General features: G+C 37.6%; 1 protein-coding gene across 2 annotated transcripts in view; it reads right to left on the bottom strand.

The window, feature by feature from the left end:
• RABL6 (RAB, member RAS oncogene family like 6) overlaps positions 1-18,513 on the bottom strand; it is an 87,203-nt gene extending 68,690 nt beyond the window's left edge. For both annotated transcript variants that reach the window (XM_027848981.1, XM_027848990.1), the window contains exons 1-2: positions 18,295-18,513; positions 9,803-9,937 (exon numbers count right to left, since the gene is read on the bottom strand). In XM_027848981.1, the coding sequence (XP_027704782.1) occupies positions 9,803-9,937; positions 18,295-18,424 (265 nt within the window). In that variant the 5' untranslated portion in view covers positions 18,425-18,513. The remainder of the gene's footprint in view (positions 1-9,802; positions 9,938-18,294) is intronic.
• Positions 18,514-22,236: the final 3,723 nt, after the last annotated feature.

The raw sequence follows: 22,236 nt of genomic DNA, 5'->3' as shown, positions 1-22,236 counted from the left end.
CTGGATTTGAACTCCAGTCCTCCTGACTCCAAGGCCAGAGCTCTATTCACTCCACCATCTAGCTTCCCCAGAAATATTTACTTAAAAAGAAAATCTCTATTGCAGTGGATTAGAAAGCCTACAAATCAGAACCTATAATTCTTAACATATTCTTTTCTTTAGGTATCCACTCCCCAATAAAGGATTGAGTCAGTAATCTGGCTTAAGCCACTAAATTTACATGAAAAACTACCTCAAAAGCCCAAACCTATGTCCAAAGTTTAGTCTGGTTATGAAAGCCTCAATTCTTCCCTGGGTGAAGCAGTGTGCTATATAGAGTGCTGACCTTGGAACCACAAATCCTGCCTGACACTTACTACTTGTGAGACATTAAGCAAGTCGCTTAAACCTCTCTGAGTTTATTTTCCTCCTCTGTAAAATGAGTATAACACTTGAAGCACATATCTCACGAGTTGTTGTGAGCCTCAGCACTTTGGAAAATTTAATGTGCTGTGTCAGCTATTAATAACATAAAATTCTTATTATTCCACACAATCTTACTAATCAGCAGCACCTCCCAGGGTTGTGAGCCTCAAGAACTATGGTACTACTGGTAGGATTTATACCAGGAATGCAGGGTTGGTTCAATATTAGGTTCAACTATCAGTATAACTGACCATATCAACAACAAAACTAACAAAAATCATGTGATTATTTCAATAGATGCAAAAAAAGTATTTGACAAAATACAACACTCATTCCTATTAAAAATACTAGAGAGCATAGGAATAAATGGAGTCTTCCTTAAAATGCTAGGTAGCACCTATTTAAAACCATCAGCAAGTATTATATGTAACGGGGATAAGCTAGAAGCATTTCCAATAAGTTCGAGGGTGAAACAAGGACATCCATTATCACCACTGTTACTCAATATTGTACTAGAAATGTTAGCTTTAGCAATAAGAAAAAGAAATTGAAGGAATCAGAAGGCAAAGAAGAAACAACGCTATTACTCTTTGCAGATGGTATGATAGTACACTTGGAGAATCCTAGAGAATCAAGTAAAAAATTACTTGAAATAATAATAAAATAAACCCACATAAATCATCAGCATTTCTATATATTACTAACAAAGTCCAACAGTAAGAGATAGAAAGAGAAATTCCATTTAAAATTACTGTACACATTACAACATATTTGGGAGTCTACCTGCCAAAACAAACTCAGGAATTATATGAACACAATTACAAAACACTTTTCACACAAATAAAGTCAGATTTAAATAACTGGAAAAATATCAGTTGCTCATGGGTAGGCCAAACTAATGTAATAAAAATGACAATTCTACCTAAATCAAATTATTTATTCAGTGCCATATCTACCATATCAAACTACCAAAACATTATTGTATAGAACTAGAAAAAACAATAACAAAATTCATCTAGAAGAACAAAAGGTCCAGAATATCAAGGGAATTAATGAAAAGAAATGCAACGGAAGGTGGCCTAGCTGTACCAGATCTTAAATTGTATTATAAAGGAGCAATCATCTACTTAGTACTGGCTAAGAAATAGAGTGGTGGATCAGTGGAATAGATAAGGTACACAAGACACAATCAATGACTATAGCAATCTATTATTTGATAAATCCAAAGACTCCAGCTTTTGGGATAAGAACTCACTATTTAACAAAACCTGCTGAGAAAAATGGAAAATAGTATGGCAGAAACTAGGCATAGACCAACATCTTACACCCTATATCAAGATAAAGTCAAAATGGGTACATGATTTAGATATAAAGACTGATACTATAAGCAAACTAGGATGAGCAAGGAATAGTTTACTTGTGAGATCTATGGAGAAGAGAAGAATTTATGACCACACAAAAGATAGAGAACATTATGAAATGCAAAATGGATGATTTTGATTACATTAAATTGAAAAGTTTTTGCACAAAGTCAATGTAACCAAGATTAGAAGGGAAGCAGAAAGGTGGGAAACAATTTTACAGTCAGTGTCTCTGATAAAGGCCTCATTTTTAAAATATATAAGAGAACTGGGTCAAATTTATAAGAATACAAGTCATTCCCCAATTGATAAATGGTCAAAGGATATATGTGAACATGCAGTTTCCAGAGAAAGAAATTAAAGCTATCTATAGTCATATGAAAAAATGCTCTAAATCACTACTGATTAGAAAAATGCAAATCAAAAGAACTCTGAGGTACCACATCACACCTATCAGATTGGCTAACATGACAAAACAAGAAAAGGATAAATGCTGGAGAAGATGTGGGAAAATTGGAACACTAATGTATTGTTGGTAGAGTTGTGAACTGATCTAACCACTCTGGAGAGTAATTTGGAACTATTCACAAAAGATTATAAAACTGTGCATACCCTTTGATCCAGCAATACCACTTCGAGGCCTATATCCCAAAGAGATTAAAAAAAGGGAGAGAGTGAGAAAATTTAAAACTCAAAATCTTATGGAAGTGAATGTTGAAAACTAAAAATAAATAAATTATAAAAAAAGGAAAAAACCCTATGGTATTGATCTCATTTTTATAACTAGATTAAATAGACCTACAACACCCCCTAGACTTGGCCTCTGACTTTGCCTCTAACTCAGTTTGAATCTGATACTCTTCTTTTTACTTCCAACCCTTACCCCATTACCATCCTATATGTCCCTGAATACTGTAAATCATAGAGTCTGCTGTTCAGTTTGGCAGAGTACTAGGCAGACCGCTGGCACTAAATTGGTTTGGATTTTTTTTTTTGGAGTCAATTAGGGTTAAGTGACTTGCCTTGGATCACACAGCTACTAAGTGTTTAAGACTGGATTTGAATTCAGGTTCTCTATCCACTGTGCCAGCTAGCTGCCCCATGGTACTTAGTTTTATTTGAATCCTTCCAACAAAAGGTACCACAGAAATTTAATTTTCCTATGGAGATGCCAGGTTCCTGACTCCTATTTCAGTACTCTATCCACTAGTCTATAGCGAATAAATTTCCTACAAGTTTGTTTTGACATTACTTTGTCTTCTTTCAATATTCCATTCCCTCTGTTCCTTTTCTTTTCAGTTCATCTTTCATCATCTTTGCGTTACAAAGTAGTGCATACCCTGCTTTGAATTTTTACACCTCCTTACTCCTCAGAAGTAAGTTCTTCACTCTAGGAGAGCCAGTAGGGAACCGTGAAAATTATAAAGACTGAGTAATTATCACTTTCGTGTTATATCTAATATGAGAGTGTCCTGGGAAAGTGCCAGAGTATAGAGACAAAGGGCTCAATCATCCAGATGAGAAAATTTTTTTAAACTGAAAGAAGAACAGAGAGAAACAAGAATGCTGAGAATCATGAGAGTTCAACAATGTCATGGGAAAAGCAAATCTTTTGTGAAAAATATAGCACTGTAGCTATTCTAATACATTTAGAGATTGGAAGAAATTAAATTATGGGATGCTGTGGGAAGAGGTTCAAAATGAATTTTACAATCAAAGTAAAATCACTTATCATAATACTACATTGCCCCCCCCCTCCCCAATGCAGTAACAAATAAGCTGCGAGGCAATAGAGAAAATAAGAATCTTACTATTATCCACCATTGTTCTAAAGCTTCACATTAAGATTTGGAGACAGGAACATGGTTATCAAGTGGCTTCATGATAAATCTTTTTATGGAAATATTCCTAAAGCTCCAGAAATATGTGATCAGACTAAACCCCACAAATCAACCATTTAGCATGATAATCACGGAATCCTTTGGTAAGTGTCACCCGACTGCAGGGAGGGGAGGTGGAGGGGTAGAACACTGTATTGCTAAATTAAATACTAGTATAATTAGATCCTAACTAAAGCAAGGTTGATCACTCCGGTTCACCAACTATTCACTTCAGCAAATTGATAATAATGACAAAGGATAAAAATAGTCAATGTTAGATGGACTGTGAAAAGACTAGCACACTAATAATCTTGGTGGAGATATGAAATGGGTTCAACCATTCTGGAAAACATATGGAATCATGCTAACAAAGTGATTAGAAAAGTCTCTCAGACATTTGATCCAGAGATCCCATTACTAAGCATATACTCAAAGCTTTCACAAAACCCCCAAATAGTTATAGTAGCACTTTTAACTAGAAATAAAACAGATGATGACTGAATAATCATTGAATGAGTAATAGCTAAACAAATTGTGGTCCAAGGAATATTTCTGTAGGCCTCTTCTGGCTTAGTCAAACTCCGGGCCACTCTCCAGCTGCTAATGCCTTTCCTCCTAAGGTTATCTCACATATATACACATCTATATATGTATATGTTTTCTTCTTTCATTAGAATGTGAGCTCCTGGAGGGCAAGGATTGTTTTGCTTTTGTCTTGATATCCCCCAGTGCTGAACTCAGTGTTCAGCACACATTAAGTTCTTAGACAAAAAAAAAAAAGCTTTTTGATGTATTTTTTATATCACTTTAGTTTTCCTCAGTATCCTTCCCCTTCCCACTCCCCAAAAGCCATACCATATATCAAAAAGTATTTTTAAAGACAAAAAAAATCAATGTAACTCATCAATATCTTGAAAAAGTATGAAAATATGTGCAATGTACCACATTTGTGGACCTCACAAAGATGGGAAATGAGAGTGTTTTCTCATATCTTATCTTTTGAGTCATGCTTGTTCTTTATCATATTACAACATTCACTTTTGATTTTTTTTGTGTGTGAGGTTGTTTTTTCTACTTACATTGCTGTAGTCATTGTGTATTCTGCATCAGCTCAAGTAGATCTCTCCATGCTTCTCTGAAACCATTAAATTAATCATTTCTTACAGTACAGTGACATGTGATACTGTGTACCATGTGTTTAGCCATTCCCCAAATGGTGGGCATCTACTATGTTTCCAATTCTTTGCTATCACAAAAAACATCATAGATTCCTTATGCTTGTTAAAGAAAAAAACAGAGATGTCACCAATTAGAGGACAGCTAAACAAATTATGTTAAATGAAAGTAATAGAAGATTGTGTTGTAAGAAATGATGAACATGAAGAATACAAAGGAATATGGTAAAACATAATAACTGAAACAAAGTGAATGAAGTAAGCAGAACCTGGAAAATAATATACACAATGACTACAATAATATAAATGAAAAGGACAAAAAACTCTGAATGCTGCTCCTTTTCTTCCATTCTTTATTCCTTAAGTCCTATTGTTATTCTCTACCTCAAGATTATAAACACTAAATGGTTCAGTTATCTATCTTGTGTTTTGGGCAGCAGGCTAAGACAGCAGATTATAGTTTCTAATATCATGCAGGGAGTTTAAATTCACACAAGGACATTAGGGTTTTTTTTTTAAGTTTAGCTAGAAGACTCAAGAGAAATAGCTTAGTTAACAACATAAGAGACTCAATAACATTAAACTGTTTATATTCCTATATGGGAAGATGATATCTGTAACTCTTAAGAACTATTAAGACAACTAGAAGTATTACACATAAACAGAGGGTATAGATGTGAGTTGATTATGATGGGATGATATAAAAAAACCCCCAAAATTAAGGGGAGAGAAAGAAGATTGCACAGGGAAAAGAGGGAAGGGAGAGATAGAATGCAAGGGTAGGGAACCTGTGGCCTGAGGCACTGGAATAGGGTAAATTATCTTACACAAAAGAGGTGTGTAAGATGGAGAAGATGATGGGAAGGGGTGGGGAGAGAGCTTGAACCTTACTCTCATCAGAATTGGCTCAAAGAGGGAATAACATACACACTCAGTTGGATATAGAAAGCTACCTTATCCTATGGGGAAGTAAGAAGGGATGGGGATAAGATATGAAGTGGGAACTGATAGATGGGAGGGAGGATTGGGGAGGTGATGGTCAGAAGTGAAACACTTGTGAGGAGGGACAGGGTGAAAGGTGTGTGAGAGAGAAGGATAAACAGGGGAAAAACAGGATGGAGGGAAATACAGTTATCATAACTGCAAATGTGAAAGAGATGAACTCACCCATAAAATGGAAGTGGAGAGGAGAATGGATTAAAAATCTGAATCCTACAACATGCCATTCACAAGAAACACATCTGAAGCACAGAGACACACACAGAGGTATGGTAAGGGGCTAGAGCTGAGTTTATTATGCCTCAGCTGAAGTAAAAAAAAAAAAAAAAAAAGCAGGGGTAACAATCATGATCTTAGATAAAGCAAAAGCAAAAACAGATCTAATTAAAAGAGATAAGAAAGGAAACTGTCTTATCAAAAGGTACCACAGACAATGAAGCAATAGCAATACTAAACATATGCACCAAACGCTATATAGGACCTAAATTTTTAAAGGAAAAGTTAAATGAGTTACAGGAGGAAATAGACAGTAAAACTATACTTGTGGGGGATCTCAACTTTCCCCTCTCAAAAACAGATAAATCTAACAACAACAACAATAACAAAAAAATAAACAATAAAGAAGTTAAGGAGGTAAATGGAATCTTAGAAAAGTTAGATGATAGACTTTTGAAGCAAACTCAGTGGGAATAGAAAGGAATGCACCTTTTTCTCAGCCGTACATGGCATCTACACAAAAATTGACCATTTATCAGGACATAAAAACGTCACAACTAATTCAGAAAAGCAAAAATATCAAATGCATCCTTTTCAGATAGGAATGCAATAAAAATTACATTCAATAAAGGGCAGTGAAAAGATAAATTAGGGAAAAATTTGTATCTCTAAATGCTCACATCAGTAAAAGAGAGAAAGAACAGATCAATTACATGATTTGGGTATGTAACTAAAACAAAACAAAACAAAACAAAACAAAAAAACCCAGAAAAAGAATACATAAAAAATCCCCAATTAAACACAAAATTGGAGATACCGAAAATCGAAGACAAATAAAACTGGGAGAAAAAACCATTGAGCTAATAAATAAAACTAGAAGCTGGAAAAAAAAAAAAACCAGTGAAACAGATAAACCATTTGTTAATCTGATTTAAAAAAGAGGAAAACCAAATTACCAGTATCAAAAATGAAAGAAGTCAATTCATCACCAATAAACAGGGAATTGAAGCAATTATTAGAAGCCATTTTGCCCAATTATATCCTAATAAATCTGACAATCTAAGTGAGATGGATGAATATTTACAAAAATATAAATTGCCCAGATTAACAAAAGAGGAAATTTATTACTTAAATAATCCTATCAGAGAAAAAGAAATTGAACAAGACATCAATAAATTCCTTAAGAAAAAATCCCCAGGGCCAGATGGATCACAAACATTTAAATAACAATTAATCCCAATGCTATATAAACTATTTGGGAAAATAGTCAAAGAAGGAGTCCTACCAAATTCCTTTGACAACACAAATATGGTACTGATACCTAAACCAGGAAGAATGAAAACAAGAGAAAGAAAATTATAAATCAATTTATCTAACAAATATTGATATAAAAGAACTAGCAAAGAGATTACAACAACAATATATCACCAGGATCATACACTGTGACCAGGTGGAATTTATACAAGGAATGCAAGAGGCTAGTTCATCATTAATAAAACTATCAAAATAATTAACTGTATGAATAACAAAATGAATAGAAATCATGATTATCTCAATAGATGCAGGAAAAGCATTTGACAAAATACAACACTCATTCTTATTAAAAACACTAGAGTACAGGAATAAGAGACTTCCTTAAAATGCTAAGTAGTATCTATCTAAAACCATCAGCAAGCATTATCTGTAATAGGGATAAGCTTGAAGTCTTCCCAATAAGATCAGGAGTGAAGCAAGAATGCCCATTATCATCACTATTATTCAATATTGTACTAGACATGCTAGCTATAGCAATAAGAGAAGAAACTGAAGGAATTAGAATAGGCAATGAGGTAACAAAATTATCAGTCTTTACAGATGATTTGATGGTTAGAGAATCCTAGAGAATCAACTAAAAAACTTGTTGAAATAATTAACAACTTTAGCAAAGCTGCAGAATATAAAATAAACCCACATAGGTCACCAGCATTTCCATGTATTACCAACAAAGTTCAGCAGCAAGAGATAGAGAAATTGCATTTAAAATAACTGTAGATAATATAGAATACTTGGAAGCCTACCTACTAAGACAAACCCAGAAACTATATGAACACAATTATAAAACACTTTTCATACAAATAAAGTCAGATCTAAACAACTGAAAAAATATTCATTGCTTATGGAGCGGCTGAGCCAATATAATAAAAATGACAATTCTACCTAAGTTGATTAACTTATTCAGTGCCATACCAATCAAACTACCAAAAAACTTATTTTATGGATCTAGAAGAAATGCAAATTAAGGGAGCATGGAATAGTTTACCTGTCAGATAAATGGAGAAGGGAAGAATTCAGGGCCAAATAAGAGATAGACAGCATTAAGAATATAAAATGGATAATTTTGATTATATTAAATTAAAAAGGTTTTGCACAAACAAAACTAATGCAACCAAAATTAGAAGGAAAGCAGAAAACGGGGAAAAAATTTTATAGCAAAAATTTCTGATAAAGACCTCATTTCTTAAGTGTATAGAAAACTGAATCAAGTTTATAAGAATGTAAGTCATTCTCCAACTGATAAATGGTCAAAGGATACGAACAAGCAGTTTTCAGTCAAATCAAAGCTATCTATAGTCATATGGAAAAATGCTCTAAATCACTAATGACTACAGAAATGCAAATTAAAACAACTCTGAGGTACCACTGCACACCTATCAGATTGGCTAATAGTACAGAAAAGGAAAATAATAAATGTTGGAGGAGATGTGGGAAAATTGGGACACTTCTGCACTGCTGGTGGAGTTGTGAACTGATCCAACCATTCTGGAGATTGATTTGGAACTATGCCCAAAGGGTCACAAAACTGTGCATACCCTTTGTTCCAGTAATACCACTATTAGGTCTGTATCCCAAAGAGATTAAAAAAGAGGGAGGGGGAGAGAAAGACCTATCTGTACAAGGGTATTTATAGCAGTTCTTTTTCTGATAGCAAAGAACTGGAAATAGAGAAGATGCTCATCAAGTAGGCAATGGCTGAACAAGTTGTGAGATATGATTGTAATGTAATATTATTGTGCTATAAGAAATGAAGAGCAGGATGATTTCAGAAAAACCTAGAAAGACTTACATGAACTGATGCAGAGTTAAGTGAACAGAACCAGGTGAACATTGTACACAGTAACAGCAACACTGTACAATTAATAACTGTGAATGATTTAGTTGTTCTCAGCAATACAACAATCCAAGACAATCTCAAAGAACTCACGTGGAAAAATGCTATCTGCCTCCAGAGAAAGAACCGATGGAGTCTGAAGAGAGATAGATGCATACTATTTTTTGGTTCTTTTTTTTTTTTTGGTTTGAGTTTTCTTTCACAATATGACTAATATGGAAATATGTTTTACATGACTGCACATGTATAATCCAAATCAGATTGCTTACTGTCTCATGGAGGAAGGAGGGGAGGGAGCGAAGGATAGAATTTGGAACTCAAAATTTAAAAAAAAAATGTTTAACTAGGTACCATTAAGACTTTTTAAAGCTAAATTAAGAGATTCAAATGAAGTACCTTTTTTGTAGCATAGGCAAAAAAGTTTCAAAGGAATCCTAGGAAATTAAAGTTGTCTTCAAAGACATAAATTTTTTTTGAAGAAAAAAAAAAAATCTTTTAGAAAGGATATTACAGTTGCTGCAGTAGGATTTTTAACTAGCATTCAAGGCTGGCAAGTTACCTTGCCAATCATACTTAAGATTTTACCCATCTTTACCTAGGATCCCTATACTTTCTTACTTTTATAATTCCAGTGGATACTGGTGACTTGTATCTCTTGTGTAGGTATATATTCTTCCACAAACTTCTTCCCTTGGAGTCTGTGCCAGAGGGTGGTTTTTCCTGTGTTTCTGTCTCCTCTGATTACTATTTTCACTATGTCAAAAAGAAAAGGAAAGAAAGGTCAAAAAGTGGTTAATAAAAACATATGAAAGAAATGTATGTTGGCTATTTTCATTTATTCATTTGTACGGTCCACATTCCAATGTTATCAAACCATCTTGTTTATCTGCCCCCGTGATCATATCAGTTCCATTTCCCAAACCCATTAGTGGTAACTCATCAGCAATATAAAATTTAAACCTCTACACTCAACTTTTATTTTATTTTTTTTTATTTTAGGCAATTGGAGTTAAATGACTTGCCCAGGGTCACACAGCTAGTTACATGTCAAGTGTCTGATCTGAGGCCGAATTTGAACTCAGGTCCTCCTGACTTCAGGGCCGGTGCTCTATCTACTGCGCCACCTAGCTGCCCCTACACTCAACTTTAAAGCCCAACTTTTAGAACTTTCTACCATGCCTGTCTTAGATACCTGGAATACTCTCCATCTGAACTTGAGAGTTGTAGAATTTACTGAGGCAGTGTGTGGTACTGTGGATAGGGGGCTGACTTTAGAGTCTAGAAAACCTGGGTTCAAGTTCTGTCTCTGACACATACCAACTGTGTGACTATGAGCAAGTCACTTATCTAGTACCCTGGGCAACTAAAGATAAAAGTTCCCAGACTGTTCATCTGTACCAGTAGAAGGAACTACCACACTGTGAATTCCCCAAAATCATAACACATTATAGCTACTAATTAATATCTCTCATCTAAATGTACTGCTTTTTCAATAAAGCTTTTACAAATAAATTTATTGCCCTCCTAACCTAAACCATATTTTAAATTATCCATTTTGACTAGTAGTTCCCAAATGTTTTTAATCTGTGGCTCCTTTTGATGGTGCAAAAAAAATCTCATGGATTACCTATCCTATATACTTCTCATTATCACTTTCCCTTCCCCCAAATCTTTTCCCAGTATTTATGGAAAAACAGTTATTGATTTAAGATACCAATGTAGTGATATAGATTTTTAAATCAAATATAAGACAGTTAATGACTCTGATGCTAACATATGGAAATTGTTAATATCCCTGAAACCAGGTCAAAAAAGAGCAATACCTCCCAAATGTATCCATAATAAATGGCTACAAGAATCTAGATTAGAAGACACTGTTTATTTGTCCTTGCCACAAGGAAAGAAAAGTTTCTGAGTAATTCCTACCTCTTCAGGAAACATGTAAAGATAATAGTAATCAACATTTCTATGGCACTTTGAGGTTTATAAAGAGCTTTAAATATATTACACATACATTATATATTATTCTCATGTTACAGATAAGAAAACTGAAACTAAGAGAGAAGAAACAGCATACCAAGGAGGCACACAGCTAAGGCAGTGTTCAAATGAAGGTCTTCCTGTCTCCAAGCTAATACCCTTAACTATGTGAATGGCTATGGTGGGTGGTCTTTTTTGAACATTAAGTATGCATGCGTTTTGCTACAAATGTGACTATCACATATTCAGGCACTTAAATGGTTTGTGCTATTTGTGCTTTAGGGTCAATATATATTTGCTAGATTCTCCATTTTTCTCCCAGGAAACACAATACAAATACACACACACACACACACACACACACACACACACGTATATTCTTTCTCCCTGTTTACTTCACAAACTTGTGCTCGCTTCAAAGTCTTTACTCCCACATTGGATATTATAACAACATCATCAACATTATTTATGTAGGGCTTTAAGGTTTTAATTTCTTTCTATATCTTATCTTCATCAATTAACGTACATTCAATTAGCTTCTCTATAAAATGTGACCAGTAATATCTTTCCTTCTTTCTTCACATAGCTATTATACAGATGAATATGAGAAAGCTCAGAGTTCTTTGGAGAAAGAACCCTATAGAATTTTATCTTCAGTATTATTTGAATGAAGTCCTAGGACATATGGACAGTTTAGGAACCAATATTGGCCCAGACTACCACTAATTTGTCTGCACCAAATTAGGGTATTGTCTGATTCATATTTTAGTAGGTTGCTAGAAATATTCATCAGAGTTTTATAAACTGCAAAATGCCTTGAATGATTTAAACTCTTGCACTACACAATTTACCAGATATTATCAATCTTATAAAAGCAAATGTTAGTTTTCGTCTAGGAATTTAGTTCCCCTGGTGATAAAACTGAAATAGCATCAAGCATATCCCAAAGAGCTAAATATAAAAATAAGGGGATATCTCTGTTTCTATGTTTTTGTTGTTGTTGAGTTGTGTCCAACTCTTTGTGACCCCAAGGACCCCAGCACACCAGGCCCTTCTATCTTCCACTGTCTCTCACAGTCTGTCCAAGTTGACGTTTGTTGTTTCTATGATACTATCTATCCATCTCATCCTCTGCTATCTCCTATACTACTTTCAGGTAAAAGTGATATTAAATTAATTTTTAAAATTTAAATTATAACACATAATAAACTAATCAGTTATTTCAGCAGATTAAAAAAAATCCCAAAATGATCTCTTCTAGATAGTTGCTATTAGAGCTTATTAGTCTACAAGTTCTATGTAGGCTATTTATAACAATTTTTATCTGACCTCCTTCAGTCTGACAAGATAACAGGTTATCACTTTCAATGTTTGCATTTTAATTAAACAGAATTAGAAAATTTACAAAACATGTAAAGAGGACAGTTTACAGCTTCCTAAGATTTATCAATAATAAGAGAGCAACTAGCACTCAACTATACTTTTGTAAAAATGTTGTTCAGTCATTTTCAGTTGTGTCTGACTCTTTGTGATCCTACTTGGGAGTTTTCTTGGCAAAGATGCTAGAGTGGTTTAACATTTCCTTCTCCAGCTCATTTTACAGATGGGCAAACAGGGTTAAGTGACTTGCTCAGAGTCACACAGCTAGTAATTGTCTGAGGTTGAATTTGAACTCCAGGCCCAGAGTTCTAACCATTTCACCATCTAACTGCCTCATCCAACAACATGATAGGTTTCTTCAATTAGCACTATCAACCACTTATGTATGTAGTCTATCATAGATCTAGACCTGGAAGAGGCCTTAGGATCTTTACCATCTCAGTTTACAAATAAGGAAACTGAGGTTTAAGGATGTTAACTGACTTGCTTCATTAAGGCCATATGATTAGTAAACATCATTCAAAGCCTAGAGTGTTTTTGTTTTATTTTTAAAAGATATACACATCCTAATGAGAAATGTCTGAGTTTTTTTTCCCCTTTATATCTCAAATTACAACACAAAAAACTCAAGTTTCTGTGATAAGCAAATTCTCTACTCTAAATACTAATGAAGTTTCCTTTTTACTTTGGGACCTTTTTAAATGTGTACTGGACTACTGTGTGATCTATTTGAGAAAAAAGTTTTGGCGATTGCTGGAATGTCTGTTTTTAAGTGCTGTCATTTTCTATGTTCAGCCAAGGTGAGGTGGGAAAGGAAATAAAACAATTTGTTGCCTCATATCCAGTCAAGTAATTGATATTGTGCTATATTAAGACCTCAGCAAACCAAAGAGGGTGATGCCTCTGATTACAAGAAATAGTAGGGGTAGCTGCAAGGCTAAGCAGAGATTTCATAAAAGAACTAATACTAACTTATTCCAAATCTTGGATCAGGCAATTGACAATCACTTTTTTTCTTAATAGTAAATAGCATATCTCAAATTAAAAAATGAAGCCAAATACTAGTAAATATCAGGTGAAGAAGAGTTACATACAAAAAACTCAGTTTTGGGAAGAAAACCTGTGATAAGACCAGCAATAAGAGAAACGGGAAAAGTTTATTAAAGATTATTAAAACCTAAATACAATTACCACCAGATATATTTGGTTTGCTAGCAGGTTTGAAAATATATATATAAACAACACATTTTAACATGTTATTCTCTATATAAAATATTTCTTAATGAGAACAGATCATTCACCTGGCTCAGATCAGGTACAAATTGGTAGGCCAGGACAAGCAAAGGACCATATTATTTATATCTGAAAGAAACTTTTATTCCTTTGACTCTACAGATATCTCCTTTATACCTGAAATTTACTCTCATCCAAGCCTTTCTGAACCCTCAAGCTTTCTTCAAGACTTGGCTGAGGTACTATATACTATACCTCCTAAGTCAAGCCTTTCTTGATCCCTAATGTGGCAGCTAGGTGGTGAAATGGATGGAGTGCTGGGCCTAGACTCAAAAAAAACAACAACAAAAAACCCCTGATTTAAAATTCAGCTTCCGACATTTAAAATTCAGACATTCAGATTGATACGTCTTAAAGGCAGGTGGAAGTGCAAGATTGGAGGTCAACAGTTTTGTGCAGGATAGGTAGATTTGAAAATCATCAGCATAGAGATAATAATTAAATCCATGGGAGGAGATGAGCTCACACAAGTGAAGTAGTATAGAGAGAGAAGAGGACCCAGGCCAGAACCCTAAACTACAAAAAAGTGTCCACAAAAGGTGCCTCCACCTTCTCACTTCCCACTCTCTTCTTAATCCTTTACAATCCAGTTTTCCACCTTATCTATCATTCTACCAAAACTGCTCTCAGGTAGTAACTGAATCAGATGATCTCTAAGGTCTCTATAAATTTTGAAAGCCCATGAAGTAACAGATATTCTTTTTTTTCTCCTTAACAAGTACATGAAAATTCCTAGTTCTCAGCCCACTCAGGATCAGTGGGCGACCTCCACAGAAAAACAGACATTTCTGAGAGGGAACAGATTCTAGATTGCTGCTCCAAATTACCAAGGGATTAAAGAGTCATTTAAAAATATTTCTTAAAACACAGTGTCTTATTAATGATGAGTTACAGCTTAAAGGAAAACCAGGGAATTAAACATAAATCCTACTAATTTATATGGACTACTTGGATAGTTATTTGACTTCATTGCTCTACCTTGATGAATTTAAACATTTAGTGAAAGAAACAAATGAAAATAAATTACAGCTATAATATAGTCATAGTGAACTTTGTTTTTAAATCTGACTAAGCTTTTCTGTTCATCTTCTAAATATCCTATCCTAACAGCAAGGCAAGTTACTGTGAAGATTGAAAGCTTTGTTTGAAACAGCCCTAGGGACCCCCCTGCCCCAAGTTTTATTTAAAATGGAATGAAAAGAAGTACTGTCAAAGTACAACAGAAAAGCTTTTAAATGCTGCCAATGCTTGTCGTCTTGATTTGCCATATAGCAAAATCAACTGTCAAACAATCTGTCAAACAAAAAACTTACCTGAGGATAGAACAATGTCTGGAAGATGTGGAGTTTATTTATATTATTTGAGTATGATGAAAATCTTAAATTCTCACTTTCTCTATTATCTTCAAATTATCATTTTGTTCACAATGTGTAACAGATTATATACAATAAGAGTATGCATGCTTTCTGGAGCTTTACTAAACAAAGTCCCACAGAATTACTTCTTAACCAAAAAAAAAAAAAAATTAAAGGAAGAATGAAAGGCATTGAGGTCAATGGACCTGGGTTCAAATTCTGCCTCACTACCTGTGAGACCTCAGGCAAGTCAACTCATCTCCATGGGCCTGTTTGCTCATTCTGTGAAATGAGAGAGTTGGTCTCAATGACCTATCAGAGCCTATCTATGATTTTGTAACTTTGTCAAATTTTTTTTTTCAAAATCCACATTTGAAAGTTAAGACTACAAAGAACAAGCACATGACTCAAACAGACTATAAGTTATTATATAAGAGGGTATATTAATTTAAAATCACATTAATTATAGCTAGTCTACTCTCTGAGAATTCTAGAATTAAGTTTCAAGTCATATGTTACACAACAAGAAGCTAAGTTTTCAAATTATGAAGTAATTTCTTAGGCAAAATAGGCAATGCTACCTAGAACATTGTACCAAAGAGCCCATCAGAAGCTTTAGTAAGCAATAATTTTAATATATATTTTTTAAAAATATTTTTCAATCAAAGAGAGGCTTAAGGGCAGTGAGGTGGCAGTGAGGTGGAGCAGTGGATAGAGCACCGGCCCGGGCAGACACTTGACCCTTACCAGCTGTGTGACCCTGGGCATGTTACTTAACCCCACTGCCTAGCAAAAAACAAAACAAAACAAAACAAAAAACAAAGAGAGGCTTAACAAAACTGCTACCATGGCTGTCTCATCAATATACCATTTACAGAGCATACAGAATGAGCTATGTCCTATCCAGAATTATTTAGGATGTGTAAGGGCAGCAAGAAGAGAGTCAGTGTCATATACTGCAGACTTTGTAACTTCTGTATTCTGACTCACCTTTCCAAAGAAAATTATCACTGTCTTAGAGTCATATCTGGCTTGTATAATTTCAATTTGGTAATAATTACACAATTATACAGCACAGTACCTTCTAGCATGATAATACAATCAAGTTTAAATAAAAATAAGACTAGAAAGACAGAAAGTTCCTTGAGGGAAAGAACTATACCTCATCAGTATCTTGTAAACTTCCATAGCATCTAGGACACCTGCTCATTTTAAAAATGAGGCATTGGGAGATCAAATTTCTTGCCCAAGTACACAAAAGATAGTTAACAGTTGGGGCAGGAGTTTGAACCCATGCCTTCTGACTCCAAATCCTACAATTTTCCACTGTTATTAGGCTGCCTTGGGCATTCAATAGGTAGTCATATAAGTATCTTCCAATAAAAACTGCTACACTTTTTTTTTTTTTTAGAAAAAGGGCAACGTTTTAGTTTTTAATACCTTGTATCAATAATAGCTACATACTACCAATAATAGCTGCTACTCTTGGTCTTGGTTACTTACATTTGTGACAGTATGTTGGATCATCTCAATAATATTTTAAAACTGATTCTTTGTTTTTTTGCTGAGGCAATTAGAGTTAAGTGACTTGCCCAGGGTCACACAGCTAATAAGTGTCAAATGTCTACGGTCACATTTGAACTCAGGTCCTCCTGACTCCAAGGCTGGAGCTCTATCCACTGGGCCACCTAGCTGCCCCCTTTAAAACTAATTCTAAAAAACCAGAAACAAAACAAAACTTGAATCTGGTCACATTGTCTATTTATAACTGCAAATTCTTAAAAACCGGGGAGTAGAGGAGCAATGACAAGCACAGAACACTGAATGGGCCCAGAAGACAGAACTAATTCAATCCAACCACTACTTTACTTTTCTTTAAACTTGGCACCTTTCTTTGAAACTCATCCTGAAGCATATTACCAATGAAAACTGACCTTTAATTTCTGTATCTCCAGCACACACCATAGTGCCAGGCAGATAGTAGGTGCTTAATAAATGCTCGTTGAATTAAATGGAATTTCCCCTTTTCCTTACTACTGGCTTTTAGTGAGTTTCAAAAAAAAAAAAAAGAAAAAAAAAGAAAAAAAAGAAAAAAAGGCACAGGTATGTGTTGAGGAGAGGAGGGTGTGTGGGAGGGGGATTAGAAAAAAGAAATTAGATCTGTTAGGGCTCCTAAAAGCTATAATCAGTCACTCAACTAACATTTATTAAGTGCTACCATGTGCCAGGAACTTTGCTAAGCCTTGGGGATACAAATTATAAACAAATGGGGAGACAACATTACTAACTATGTGCAAACCATGTACAGTATAAATTCGAAATAATCAACGGAAGGAAGTCACTAGAATTAAAAGAAATTGAGAAAGGCATCCTGTAGAAACTGGGCATTTTAGCTGGGACCTGAAGGAAGCCAGGAGGTAGGGACGAAGAGGGAACGCATTCTATGCTGAGGGACAGTCAGTGAAACATGCCTGGAGCCTGGAGATTGGTGTCTTGTCCAAGGAAATACCAGGAGACCAGTCAGTGTCACTAGATCACAGAGTCAGTAGGAGAGTGTGAAGTGTGCAATAGACTAGTAGGTATGGACCTCCAATTCTGATTTTACCCCCTCACTTGGGGTGTGACCTTGGGCAGGTCATGTCATCCTCCCCCTCAGCTAGCGTGTTTTTTCAGTCAAGGAGCTGAATTGGTTTAAATCCTTTGAGACTTATGAACTGATCTTCCTGCTTAAAGTCCTTGAAAACCTGTGATCCGGATGGGCTCATCTATCAATGCTAACTCTAAATCCCATGATCCTTCCAGTTTTGACTTGGTGTGACTCTATCTGGTGTTACCAGCCCCCCAAACCCTCAACCCAGACTCCTGCCCCCTCCCTTCCACTCCCATAAGGAACTACATGGGGGAAAGAAAGAAAAGTCAGGATGCTCAGTTTCCCCTACAGATAGGGGAGGGGGCAGATGGTCCCTCTTATTTCCAGAGCAGCGGCGCTCAGCACTGACTGCCAAGTGCCCCGGGGACCCCCGAAGTCGGCGAGAGCCGTTGAGGGCGCAGGGGCTTCCGGGCTCTGGGCTGCGGGGCGACTCTCCCCTCGGCCTCACTTACTGTTGTACTGCACTCCTTTGGCGAACCTCCTCTGCAGCGCCTGGTTCATGGACTGCAGCCCCGCAGGGATGTTCTTGTCCCGGCCAGGAGCCTGGTCCGACCCCACCAGCTTTTTAAGAGCGGAAAACATCTTCCTCCCTCCCTACAGCGGTCCCGGAGGATTCCGAGGGCTCCCCGGCCTCTTCAATCAGGGAGGGGCAAGCTCCGGGGGGGCGCGGGGGGTACCATGCCCGGGGAGGGGGCGCGAGGGCGAGGCTGGGGGCCAGCTGGGGGGCGGCCTCTCCCCGTCCCCCTCCCCCTGGGCAGGTTCCCGGCTGGCTCCCTCCTCAAGGCCGGGGGCGAGGGAAGCAGAGCGGTCTGTCCGGACTCGAGCTCTCTGCAGCTCGGCTCCACACGGTCGCGGGCTAACCCCGCGTTTTCTCCCTGGCTTCAGGCCAGGGATCCAGGGGTCCTCACAGGACGTGGCACAGCGTCCGCGGCCTTCGGCACTGCCGCCAGCTGCTAGCCTGAGTCGCCATCTTGGACCAGCGCGGGCGGAGGGGTAGGAGGGCGGTGAGAAGAGGCCCTCGCGGAGCTTCGCCTCAGCTACGGGGGCCCGCACGGGACATGGCAATGTGGGTGGAGCTAGTGCGCGGAGGAATGGAGTCCCCGCCCACTCCCCCTACCACGGAGGTGGCGGGGGTGGGGGGAGTAGGGGGAAGTGATGAGGCGGGGTGGGGTGGAGAGAAGGGCTAAGGGCAGTGGGGAAATCTGAATTCTTATCTTGAGTCGCCCCAACTACCCACTATTCTCAGAGACAACCCCCCACCTCTCCTCCAGATACCCCACTCACCAGACCCTCCACCTCATCTTGATGATTGATGGTGATGGTGATGAGGATGACAGCTAGGTAAGCCTTAAGGCTTGCAAACGGCTTTACAAAATGTCATCTCATTTGATCCTTGTGACAACTTTGGGAGGTAGGTGCTTTTATTATTCCCATTTTACGGATGAGGAAACTGAGGCAGAGATGTAAAATGACTTGCCCAAGGGCTGAGGGGGTGGGGGTGGGGGAAAGCAGCTGGGAGAGAGGAACAGTTGGGAGGGGGTGTCTCTCACTGTCCCCCTCTCCCAGGAAGGTAATAATGGCAGCTACACAGGATTTAAAACCAGGCTAGTCTTTGAATGAAGCATGTTTTACACTACAGCAGGCTGCACTCTGCATCCCCAAGACCCTATCTCTCACATCTAGGTTACAATGTACCTGGAGGCCATGATGTTTCATGATTTACAATTAGATAGAGTTGCTGCATTTGCATCTGTAGAATAACAGTGTTAATAAGATGGCCTTTCATGGTTGTGACCAGTTTAGGATTTTTAAAAGTATTGAATACTCACTCTCCTGAGGATCATCCATTCATCCACCTACTCCCTTCTATTCAATTGTGGTCCCAAGTTACTGTCTGTTCAATGTATAGTTCTGAACAGATGAATTAAACAGGCTGCCTATCTGTGACAAGAGACAGCATGGTACAGTGGAATAGTGTTGCATTTAGAATCAAGATGACCTGGTTTCAAATGCTAGCTCTAATACTCATGGTATAAGCATAGTCAAATCATTTAAGCTCTTTGGACCTTAGTTTGCTCCTTTATGAAATGGGTTGGGTGGAGGGAGAAGACGATGTTCGAATTAAATGATTTCATAGGTTTATAAATTTAGAGATAGAAGGAAGATGATCTCTGAATCTATAAACCTATGAGTAATTCTAGATTTAGAATTAGAATTGGAAGGATCCTGAGAGGTTGAGATAAGGAAAAAGATTCAGAAAATTTAAGTGATTTGCCCAAGGTAGGTAGTAAGGGGCGGAGTCAGGATTCAAACCCAAGTCCTCTAACTCCAAATGACTTTTTCTTGTGCTCACGTGAAGGCACACTTTGAGGAACCTCACTTATCTGGTTTGTTCCAGTGCAACCTGGGAACTTCATTAGTTAGCATTTTCCCAAGTTTGGTCACCAGCTTCCCTTCCCACTCATACTAACAAGATGTCAAAAAATAGAGCAGCTTTATTTATAAAGGGCCCAGAAAAGACTGAAATTTGAGTTCACAGAGACAGGCAACTAGCTGGCACAGTATATAGTGTACTGCACTTGGAGTTAGGAGGACCTGAGTTCAAATGCTGCATCAGACATTTACTGAGCTATGGGACCCCAAGTCACTTAAGTGCTACCCATTGATTTTACAAGCCTCTTCCTCTCTACCCAGGGAGGCCTTGTACTTATGGGGAGGGACTTGTTTTGGTCCCCACTACAAATGGATGGTGTTATCTGGTCTATATGCATTCTTTATCCACTTAGATTTTCCTGAACTACTAGGGTAATTTCTCTCAGTACCTGTTGATCTCATTGAGGAGATCCCATAGTGTTCAGTGTCAGAGGAGAGAAGGGGAAAAATTTGGAACTTAAAATCTTATGAAAGTGAATGTTGAAAGCTAAAAATAAATAAATATTTAAAAAGAGAGAATATGTTCCATTCAATATTTTACCCTTTATTAAGTGCTCTCCTCATCCATCCTGGGGAAGTGACTACTGCAAGGTGTGTTATCCTCATTTTAAAAATGCAGCTAAGACTTAGATTTTATATTTGATAAGGAGCTAGTGGAGTTTATGAGTTGGGGTGGCGGTGGGGTGAGGTGAGGGGAGAAGCTGACGTAGTCACTCCTGGGCTTCAGGAAGATGACTGACAGCTGAGTGGAGGATAGATTTCAGTGAGGAAAGACTTGGGGTAGGGAGACCAAGCTGGAAGCTATTGCAATAGTCCAGGAGTAAGGTGATGAGGTAATCACTCAAGTGACTGACTGTAGGGATCTGAACTCAGGCAGTCAAAATTTCAGGCTCTTGGTGCTTTCTTACTGCAACATGCAATTCAGGTAATACAACCCTCATATATAATAGAGGAGGAAACTATAAAGACCCAGAGAGACTTGTCCAAGGTCACTCTCAAAATGCCCCCCACCTCTCCATCCAGTTAGTTGTCAACTTTGTCAATTCTACCTTTGTAATAGCTCTCTGTCATGCCCCCCTCCTCTCCTCTGACACTGCTACCACCCTGGTGAAACCCCCTATCATATTGTTTCTGGAATACAATAGCATTCTGGTGGGACTCCCTGCCTCAAATCTCTCGGCACTCCAGTCTATCCTCCACTCAGCTCTCAAAGTGATCATCCCAGAATACAGGTTTGATCATGTCAACCTCTCTCCCACCCCCACTCACTCCACTCAATAAATTCAGTGGTTGCCTATCAAATATTAATTTTGATAAAACTCCAAATCCTGTGCTTGGCTTCTGAAACCCTTTATAATGTGTCTCTTTCTTACCTTCCTAGTCTTCTTTACCTTATTCCCTTCTATGTTCTCTGTGATCCATTGATACTGGCCTCTTCCTTTTGCTTGCGCGGGATGCTCTATTTTCTTTTTTGGGGGGGGGACAATGGGGGTTAACTGACTTGCCCAGGGTCACATAGCTAGTAAATGTTATATGTCTGAGGTCGGATTTGAAATCAGGTCCTGCTGAATCCAGAGCTGGTGCTCTATCCACTGCACCACCTAGCTACCCCTGGGATGCTCTATTTTCTGACTGGGCCTTTTTGCAGGCTGCCTCCCATGCCTGAAATGCTCTCCCTCCTTACCTCCACTTCCTGGTGGCCCTGGATTCCTTCAGGGCTCAGCTAAAATCCCACCTTCTACAACAACCTTTTCCTCATTCCCCCTTAATTCTAGTGCCTTCTCTCTGTTGATTATCTCCAATTTATCCTCCATATACTTTGTATGTACATAAGTACATACATGTTTGCATGTTGTCTCCCCCATTAGACTGTGAGCTCAAGGGCAAGGACTGTCTTTTGCCTTTCTTTGTGTCCCTATTTAGCACAGAATCAGGCAGATAATGTTTGACAGACTGATGAC

The sequence above is a fragment of the Vombatus ursinus genome, unplaced genomic scaffold (genome assembly GCF_900497805.2).
Source record: "Vombatus ursinus unplaced genomic scaffold, bare-nosed wombat genome assembly UNPS02000580.1, whole genome shotgun sequence".
In the NCBI taxonomy this organism is placed as follows: Eukaryota; Metazoa; Chordata; class Mammalia; order Diprotodontia; family Vombatidae; genus Vombatus; species Vombatus ursinus.
The sequence above is the reverse complement of the archived record's forward strand: the minus strand, read 5'-3'. Positions and strand labels throughout refer to the sequence as shown.